This window comes from Dendrobium catenatum, unplaced genomic scaffold, assembly GCF_001605985.2.
Source record: "Dendrobium catenatum unplaced genomic scaffold, ASM160598v2 fragScaff_scaffold_156, whole genome shotgun sequence".
NCBI lineage: Eukaryota > Viridiplantae > Streptophyta > Magnoliopsida > Asparagales > Orchidaceae > Dendrobium > Dendrobium catenatum.
Window position 1 is genome coordinate 11,785,203 of NW_021318618.1, and position 10,601 is coordinate 11,795,803.

General features: G+C 36.5%; 1 protein-coding gene across 1 annotated transcript in view; it reads left to right on the forward strand.

Moving 5' to 3' along the window:
• Window positions 1-1,350: 1,350 nt before the first annotated feature.
• Window positions 1,351-10,601, forward strand: part of LOC110096211 (UDP-glucose:glycoprotein glucosyltransferase) — a gene marked incomplete in the record, with an annotated part of 101,782 nt that continues 92,531 nt past the window's right edge. Inside the window, 3 exon segments of the mRNA XM_028692688.1 lie at window positions 1,351-1,739; window positions 4,340-4,762; window positions 4,878-5,031. Of these exon segments, the coding sequence (XP_028548521.1) occupies window positions 1,576-1,739; window positions 4,340-4,762; window positions 4,878-5,031 (741 nt within the window).

The window sequence follows — 10,601 nt, forward strand, 5'->3', positions numbered from 1 at the left end:
GATAAATATCTTTAGCATAATGAAAATGCCAATTGATCTATTGATTTCTTTCATTTCATTCTTAATATCTATTGATCTATATCTTGTAAGGGGCTCCTTATGCCTGTAGATCTCAACACCTTTGTTTGACAATCTTGTAAGCAGAGCAACTGTGATGCCTCATAATCTAATTTAAAAGATAAATAAATAATTCTTTCAAATTAGATTGCCCATATATAATATCTTCTATCAGTAATAAACATCAAAACATATTAAAATAATAATTCTTTCAAATTAAATTTTGGGGCATCACAACAACTTCATATGAGGTGAACTTTATATCATGGCTCTTGATGATAAAATATTGTTGAGGAATATCTCAGAATTTGAGCAGCTCGAATATCAGTGAAGCATTCTGTTGGAACGTTGGGAACTTCAGAAATTGCTAGATATTTAATCTCTTCAAAGTGTCTTCGACATCTTTGTTTATTGTCACGATAAAAGAGTCGCTAGTTCTAAAACTTGATGCATAACAGTGATAAGTTTTAGGTCAAACATACATATGTAGACATCAGAGGAAAATACATAGTGAAGACACAGTAAATACATAATAAAATATGCAATTAATATGCAGTTAAAAAAAGATACATAAAGTGAACAAAAATAACTCATATAAATTTGAAAACTGTGCAACATAAATTTGAAAATGGAAGATAGCTGATACTAGTGAATACACAATTAATACGTAGTTGATACGCAATTAATACACAGTAAAAAAAAATACACAAAATGAACAAAATCAACTCATAAAAAAATTTGAAAACTGTGTAACATAAGTTTGGAAATGGAAGACTCTTGATACTATTGAATACAAAGTAAATACACAATTAAAAAAAAAAAAGATACACAATAATAATTTCTCATTTTTGGAAAGTAACATGCTAACTAATGAAAAGACAAGCAAATACCCTAAACCCTAAAAACTCTAAACGTTAAACCCCATTTTGAGAGATAAGCCAAAAATGTACCTCTCTCAAGATAAACCGAACAAAATACCAAATTAATTTTGTTGGTGGATGATGAACTTAGTGTCTCAATATAGTTGAACAATGAACCAGTTGGAATGCTGAAGATGAAAGTGAACAATGGATGTCGAAGATCAAAAGTGAATGTGATATTGCAAAGTGAATCCGCTCTAAAACTTTTGATCTCTTGTGAATTCAAAATTTTCACATATGGACTAGACCTCTAGCTCGGGTCAGTCGGACTGATAAGATAGGAATAAAATATGAAATTCATATTGGCCTAGTTCATCGAGTTCTATATATATATTGAACATCCAATGCGCCATTCTCAAAGTGCGACTCAGTAATATTTAAATTAAAAACACAAATTTTTGACGAACTTTGAGGCGGTCACCTGGTCTCGGCAGAGTCCACTCCTCGGCTCTTCTAGCGGCGAACTTACTCTCTGCCTTTCTCAGTCTAATCGGGGAAAGGGGGCGGATCGGAAAATCTTTGATCTCCATGATAGCCATTAGCCAATGATCCCGTGAGAAACTCTGTTATTGTTGTAGGCACGAGACGTTTTTCGAGTATGGATATTTGTTGCCGATCTAGGGTTTCCGCGCTATGCCTGATCTCCTTGCTCTTTCTAGCATTTGGAGGTCCTTCGTATTCTATGGAAGGCCGCCGTCCTAAGAACGTGCAGGTCTCTCTGCGGGCTAAGTGGCCCGGAACTTCCTTGTTGTTGGAAGCCGGGTGAGTTTCTTAGGTTAAATTGTGCGTGTTTTTTGAGTTTGGTGAATTGTTTTACCTTGTTACTTCAGTTGAAATTTGCAAAGCTAGACAAATGTAAATATGGTCATAACCTGTAGAAACCTGATGAGGCTCTTCAACCAACCTATTTATGGAGCATTGCTCTTAACTGTCATTATTTTTTTTTTTTGAATGTCAAATGCTTTTTAGACGTTTGACTATAGAGCTTTACGCGCGAAGCAATATTTTTCCATATTTATCAATATTTCTCAGTAGTAATGCTATTCTTGAGAAGTTGGTACTTAGTGGATTGTCTTGCAATATGAAGCAAACGAAAATATAGCCTCGCTTGAAGGAAATAATAGTGACAAAAAACTGAAAGATGCTTTCTTGTTTTGAAAAATGATAAGCAAGTCTGAAATTGTGTCTTTGAACAAGAAAGGATCAGATCAAATCCTTGTTTGGATACTGTTATATTTGTTTTGAGCTATCTATTTAAAAAATTTTGAGCTATCTATTAAAAAAAAAAAAAAAAAACTAAAGATGATAACAAACATGTCTGTTAAGTGTTTATGCTTCTTGTTTGGTTCAGCCAGCCATTTATTATTATTTTCAAGAAACAGCCTTATTGCTATTTTGAAAACATATGTATGGTGTGTTCTTTAAACTTTTCATAGCACATTTCCAACGCTAAGCCGCCTTAGATGGCCATATTTTTTGTTGTTGTTTCTGTCCTTTTAAAAAGAAACATATTTGATATAGAACACATCATTTATGTTATGGGATTACAATTCAAGAAATTTTACTTATTTATATTATAAACATTTTGGATAGATGATATCATCTAACAACCAATAGTTTTAGTAATTGTAAAAGGAAACCAAATAAGTTATCTTTCTAGTGAAACTGAAAATACAAGTCAAACAAAGCTAGGGAAATTGCTGGATAATCTTGTTGCTTTGTTTTTTAACTGTTTTTTTCTTCCAGTTTTTTCATTTGTTAAGTATTCTTAAAAAAAGAAAAAAAAAAGAAAAAAAAGAAACATATATTGGTTTATATTACATGAAAATAGAAACATTTTGGCTTTGGCTTTTGACAAAGGAAATATGATTGTTTATATATATGATTTACACGCCAAGAGCATTTATTTTTTTGGTTAGACTTCTTGATTAAATGATGTGTACTATAGGGCAAAAATAATTGTTACTAATTTTTAATTTAATTTGAATTCCAGAATTGTTTTAATCATATTAAAGGGCATTTTATGTGGATAGTATTAAAATAGTATGTTATACAACAATCTCTCTGTTTTTCCTACCGAGCCTCCCTCTTATATCATTTCCCGAGCTTCCATCTGCTGTTATGGAATTGGGATGGAAAAGATAAGTATGGATGGTTTGTTATTAGCTAATTTTATATATATTTTAAGTATTACACCTAAGTAATTCTCCCTTACAGCTGTCCCTAGTTTAACCGACATTTGCAGGTCACTACTTTGGGCTAATTGCTGATTTGCTACAGTATATCATGCAGGTGAACAGTAAAATTAATTACTATAGGCAAATTTGTTTAATTAAGATATTAATTATAAAATACTAATATACTTATTTATTTATATGCACTTCTATATATTACATGATTAAAATGAAATATAAATTTTATAAAAATAGTTTTGATAATTTTTGGGATGTGTAAAAAATAGGGTATAATTTTTTAGGAGAAAAATTTTCTCTTCAAAATTTAGGTATTACACTCATTTCCATTCGTGGCATATTAATTAGAGGTTAGTATTATAAGATTTTATTTTCCATAAAAATAATATTTCAAGGGCTACTACTTATTTTCAGAAGGATGCAAATTTTTAGGCGCTGATGTTATATTTATCACAAAATTTGTACCAATTCTATTGAAAAGTCTATGTATGCCATTTGTTAGGACTCTACTTTGATGAGTTTGCTGAAGTTACTCTTGGAAACTTTGAACTCATGGTTCTTTATTGGGGGATTCAACCAAGCTAGTTGCTAATTCCTATGCTAAATTTATGCTGCTTATCTTTTTCACCTGTGGGAGTTTCCTGCTGTTACACACTGTTATTCCTGTGGTTTCTGTTCCGCCATAGTAGGAGTGCTTAACCCAGTTCACAAGAATTAGTCTGGCGCCTTCATGTATTTCTTAGGATATGGATTATGTGCTACCCTATGGAGTGTCAAATTGGCAGCTTTGACTATGCTATTTCTGTGGTACTTGCCCCCCTTGGGACCCTTGTATGGCTGTTAATTTGGCGATTTAGATTGGAAACGAGTTTTGAGGAAAAAAACAGCTTTCCATTAATCAAATCAGTGACTGCTTTTGAAGTCCCAGTCGATTTATTAAAGCTCCAGTTGGGCCATTGTAGAAATATCCATGACAAATATTTGCTGCCATGTTTTCCACTAACCTTTTGAGCAAGCTTTTGCCCTCTTTTTAAAATTTATCTGTCTACCTAAATAATTATCCTCGAAGCTTAGTTTTTTCACCTGAAGAGGATGTGCTTTATCAGAATTTTTGATGCGTTTCAACAAAGCATATTTTCGAAATCTGAACATAGTGCCATCTTCGTACAGAGAGTTGCTTTCTAAAGAATGGAAAGATCTGTTCTGGGAGTTCTCTGAACTGTGGCTGCAACCAGACAGAGCTTCAAACTGTTCAACAGCTCGATGTTGTTTAGAGATTATCATGAATGATGGACATTCACTTTTAAGTGATCACTTGGGGTCAATTTTTGAATTTTCTCTGACTCTTCGGTCAGCATCTCCAAGGCTGGCTCTATACAGGCAACTCGCAGAGGATTCATTATCTTCTTTTCCTGTTGATGATGAAGTTAACTCTATAACAGCAGGGTCTCCTTCAGATGATCTAAAGGTAGATCACTCTTACACAACAAACCCGCTGAAATCTGGAGAGAGTTGCTGCTGGGTGGATACTGGTAGCGTGCTATTATTTAATGTTCCCGAGCTTCTTTCATGGCTTGATACATCAACTGATCTGTAAGTAATATGCATATTTTTAGGTTTTATTGATTTTTTCATCATGTCTTCTTTGAAGATAATTTGTTTAATTAGACTGTTTTTGCTCATGAAAACAACAACATCGTATAATCAGTGATGCAGACACTCTGGAGCAGCCGGAACTTTTTGACTTTGATCACATATATTTGGGTTCACGTATCAGCAACAAAATTACAATTCTATATGGAGCTCTAGGGATGAAATGCTTCCAAGAATTTCATGTTGTTCTTGCCGAAGCATCAAAGAAGGTACCAAATTAATATTTTTGTGCTAGGTAATAGTATCATATAAAAATAGTGGTTATCAACTAACTTTGTTAACTTTATCATATTTAATTCTTTTGTAGTGATTTGATGCAATTTTGTTGAACACATTTGATGCATCAGTATTAGGGTTGTAATTGAGCCAAGCCGGCCTGATAGCTGGCTTGAACTCGACTCGCTAACGAGTTTACTAGTCAAACTCGTCTAGCCATGAGCTTGAGTTTGAGTCCACACCAAAGATCGTTTGTTAATTGAGCTCGAGCTATCGGCTTGAGTACTTATCAAGCTTGGCTAGAATAGATTCATTATTTCATGTAAGAACCAAATTGACTCTCATACAACCGAACTAGATGAATACATTAAGCAGTTCCACATTTCTAAACCATCCAATCCACTCCTTTTTTTCGAATATGCGTCTGCCTTCTCCTTTTTTGATTGAAAGCATTAAATTTGGAGGGAAACCAATCTAGGAGAGAACAAAGAGGAGAGGGGGGAGAGAGAGAGAGAGAGAGAGAGAGAGAGAGAGAGAGAGAGAGAGAGATGGGAGGAGGGGGCCGGCGGCTTGGTGAGGTGGCATAGGGTTGGGGGGGGGTGAGTTTAAAGCTTGCCTAATCAAGGACCTTTAATTAAGGAAAAGGATTTAAATAAAATCCAAATTGAAATTGATTTGGACTTGATTTAAGGACTTTTCTAAAATAGGTTGTCTATTTTAGGAGGTATTTCAAAATTCAAAATTGATTGAATAATTAAAATCAAAGCTTTCCAAAAGAAGTTGTGTAGAAAGGAAAGTAATGATGGGATGTTTGAATTTTGGAGGCAAGGGGATTGAGATTGGGTGAGTTTCTAAAATAGGGTTGTTTTAATTTTGGAAAGTTTTTGAAATTCAAATTCGATGGAGTGAAGGATAAATAGGTGGTTAATTATTTCCCTAATTGAATTCCTTAACAATGAAGGAAATAATTAAAATAGGGGAGAGAAAGGGGCCAGCCTAATGAGGAGGAAAAAGAAAAGGTGTCCACATATGCATTAATGGGAGATTAGAGTGTTAAATCTGAACTAATTTCAGATTTAATATGATTGAAGGATTTCCTAAAATAGATGTAGGTTATTTAGGAAAGAATTTAAAATTCAAATTCATTTGAATTTGAATTCGGAAACTTTCCAAATAAGATAGGAGCTAATTTAGGAAAGTAATGATGATGAAATGAAATTGGAATCAAGGGAACTTGGAGAGTGGGCCAGCGGTGGGGGTTTTGAGGAGGGTGTAGCCGGCGGGTTGGGTGGGGGAAAATCTCGACTGTCGATGCTCCAATTGTAGTTTAAAAATCGTCGGTCGACGATGCTCGCAAGAATCGGGACGACTCTCTCCAAATATTCTTCAACGGTGGTCTCGTCTTCAAATCCCTTGTCAAAGCACGGAGATCTTAGGATGTTGATACTTCCGTCGGCGTTGAATACAAGACCCCACTCAAGTTCGGGATCCGCCATTCAACATCGAAGTGAGGGTGATGGGCGTCGTCTTCTTCTTCTCTTGCTTCAAGTGTTGTGAGCCTCCGAAATTCACCAAGGTAGGGAAAGGGGAGTGGTCGACCAAGGTGGGGAGAGAGGGGGCGGGTGAGTTGGGAGAGGGATTCTAGATTAGATGAGGGAAGGAAGAGAGTTACTAAAATCTGAAGCTAATATCAGATTTTTAGTTAATTTGGAGGGAAGCGATTTGAAAATAATTTCAAATCTCAATGAGAATTAAGGGGGATTAATGGGCATTTAATGGGATCCATGAAGAGGGGGGCCGGCGGCTCATTAGAGGAGGGAGGGGGTTTCTAATTCAAAACCTGAAATTAATTTCAGGATTTTAAGTGAAAGAGAGGGAGATTAATTTGAAAATTGATTTCAAATTAAGGAGACATTAATGAATTAATTGGGGCATTAATGGAGCAATCGGTTGGGGGAGAAAACCCTCATGGGGCCGGCGGCAAGGTGAGAGGGGGAGAGGGGAATTAGTGGGATGTGGCTTCCAATTTGGATTGATGACGTGGCACAATAATTAAAAAGTCCAATTTAAATTAAATTGAAATTGGAATTTGTCATGAAAACTTTCCAAATTTGGAATTCCGAATTAGGAAAGAATTTGAAATTTGAAATTCAAATTTCAAATTTGAAAATTTCGGATAGATGGTTGTGTGGTGAGTGGGAAAGGAAGTTGCCGGCAAGGGGGGGCGGCTGGTGCCGTGAGGTGGTGGGCGGCGGGCTTCCAAGGAGGAGGCGGCAACAAGAATTTGGATGAATATTCTTGTGGTGGAGGGGGAAGTGGTTGGAGGAAGCACGAACGAGAAGATGGGGTAATTTAACCACGAGCCGCGGACTCTTCCAACGACTGGTGGGCCTTGCGATTTGCTCACCTTGAGCTCTCTCCCTTCTCAAGCTCTCATGCAAGAAGAAGTAGAAATAAAACATAAATTTCATTCAAATCTTCATTAGTTCCATTACAACTAGAATGACCTATATATATAGGCCCCAACATAAAAAGAAAAACACAAAGACTAAATTGCCCTCAGGGCTACAATCATGACTCAGCTCATACTAAGGGTACAATAGGAAACTCCAATAAATAAAAGAAGAAAATGCATAAATATCTAGAAATATAAACTCTGAATCGTGGCCGTCGATCTGCGCTGTCTCCGGCGATACACATGCTTGAACCTCTGATCGATGTCCACATCAAGAAGCTTGGCCTGCGGCTATGGAGGGGGTATGACCAGCGGTCAAGGTAGAAGGAGAAAAGAAGTGTGTAGGGAAAGAAAGATAAAATCGTGAGCCTGGACATCTCCTGTGGCTGACGGGTGATATGCTGCCCTTCACCAAGGGACTTCAACCGCGAGCCCAGACACATCTTGCGACCGGTGGATACTACGATTCCCATCCATAGGGATCTCACCAAAGTTCTCCCCAAAGAGAGTGCATAATTTTTTTTTTATATAATAATCCATCATCGTCTAATACAAGAGCATGAGCTTCTATATATAGACCTTAAAAGAAACTAAAAGACAATTTTGCCCCTTGGGCTTACATAAGACAAGATCCTTAAGTAAGGGTAAAAATGAAAAATGCATAATTAAATAAAAAATACAATAATAAACTAAGATAAAATGTAGGGATCTCGGCCATCGATCTTCGTCTCTTTCTTTGATTAACGTCCACCATCGGATGCCCGTATTACAATGGCTGCGATGGCTAGAGGGAAGGTTTCCTTAGTGGAAACCACCAGGATCTGCGAAGGCGTCGTTGACGGGAAACATGAGCCGGTATTTTGACAACCAAGTGGAAAACATCTAGTAAAACGTAATGAATTTATACCATTTTCTTGGTTTTTCACTATAAGCTCTGAAGTAACAATCAATGCATATAGTAGGTTAGTATTCTTTATGGCTAGAATTTTCCGAGTGGTTGCCCCTTTCTATATATTTTAGAGATGTTTGATAGCTTTCTTGTTTAGATATTTCTATGCCATTATTTCCCCTTTCTATATGTTTGGTGGTTGTTTTTCGGTGTGGGTTTATCATTAAATCTTATACTTGTTGAGCCAAATCCTTAAATAAACTTGGTTAATTTTTCTTTTGCTAGTTTAAAATCTATAGATCGTTTATTTTTCTTGCTTTAATCCTGTTTTGAGCCTTATTGGTCTTTTGCTTTTTTAAAATAATTGGTTGATGGTGCCATCCAGTAATCTAGTTGCTTAAATTTTGTACCAAATTGCATCCTGAATGGTCTTTTTTTTTTTTTCACTTAGCTGTACCTCTGATGTAGGCAAAGAGAGAGAGAGAGAGAGAGAGAGAGAGAGAGGGTTTGATTTGCTGCCTAGTTATGTTAGCTGCTGAGTTTTGTTGCCTTTTTCAGCTCATTATGGCTGCTAGCCGAGTTCATCCCCCCTTGTTTTGGCCCTTCGTTTCCTCTGTCTGCCCGGTTTCTTCCCCCTGGCGTTGGCTGTTCGTTGGCTGTGTCCCACTGGCCTTCTGTGTGCTGCTCCATTCGGCTTCCTGTTGGCTTTCTGCCTCCCCTTTGCTGATTGGATGGTATGGGCGGCTGTTTGGGTTGTTTAGCTCCCTCTCTTCACCTATAAATAGGGGTTGTTTTGTGACTGTTTTAGGAAGATTATGTGAGGATTTTTGGAACTAAAACCTGAGGGTTTTTTTCTTCTTGGATAGCTTGCGAGCTTTATCCACTTCTTCTTCTCCTCTATTTGACTTCGTCTCGGGCTTCTTATCTATTTCTTCTCTCCGCAAGTTTCCACCCCATTTGTATCTTTCTTCTCAAACTTTTAAAATATTTAGTCGTATTTGAAGGTTGTTGTTGTGTCGTGCTTAAATTGTGTTGTTGTTCCTTTTAATTTTTATGTTCTAAGATTGTGTTTGTCGTATAAGTTTTTGTTTGTTAAAGTTGTTTTGAAAGGAAGACGGCAATTTTATATGCAATCTTAGTTTCCCCTAAATTTTGGTTGCATCAACCTCTCAAATTATGGCTAACGTTGATACTTTCGCTTGTATGATTTTTTCAAGAAAAAATTTCCTTTGACTTTGCATATAACTTTCTTCAAAATGAGCCTAAAAATGAGTTGAGTTTGAACAACTCATTCGACTTCGAGCTAATGAGCCAAATTTGAATCGATTGTAACATATGCGAGCCAATTTTGAGTTTGAGCTCTGAGCTTAAGTTGAACTCGAGCTCGAGCTCGTGTTCAAGTCGATTGTATCTTAGGCGAGTCTAGCTTGACTGCCCGACTGGACTCGTTTTCACCATGGTTTAAAAAGACGCTTGCGGCGTGTAGATTCGAGGCGTAGCTTGGACACCTTGAGGTTTAAGCCTCGGTGGTTTGGCCGAGGCTTACAATTTTCTTTATTGAGGCATAATTTAACTACCACCCACCATTGATATTATACTAAGGTGGTGGTGAGACTTGTAATGCTTTGTGGCGCAGAATGTTGTCAAAATAGAAGCTTAATATTAAGTTAAGTTCTGCCGAGATGAGGATGCTTAGGTGGATGAGTGGCTTTACTTGTAGAGTTAGAATGCAAAACAAACATATATGCGAAAAGGTTGGAGTAGCTTGATAGGAAGTGCTTGCAGAAATTTAGGAAAAGCCTTGGCTGAAATCTGATTTCAACAATTTTAGAAAACAAACGACAAGAAAATCATGATAGAACACTCACGAACATTTTTTTTATTGAAAGTTTTATGATAGAAAAGGCAAGATACAAGTGGATCTTCAATTGGAGAGGAGGATCCATGATGAGGACATCGATCCAAAGTCCAAACATGTGTATAGCCGGAAGCATCACCGATCGATGGCCACGATTCAGAGCTTATTTTTCTAGTTGTTTATGCAGTTTATTTTTATGTTTTCCTATTGTACCCTTATGTTGAGTTGAGTTATGTTGGGGCCCTGAGGGCAATTTAGTCTTTATTTATTCATGTATGCTTGAGACCTATATATATGGGTCTTTTCTCTTGTAATAGCGAATGATTATTTGGAATTAAAATTGTTATGTTTCTACTTCTAC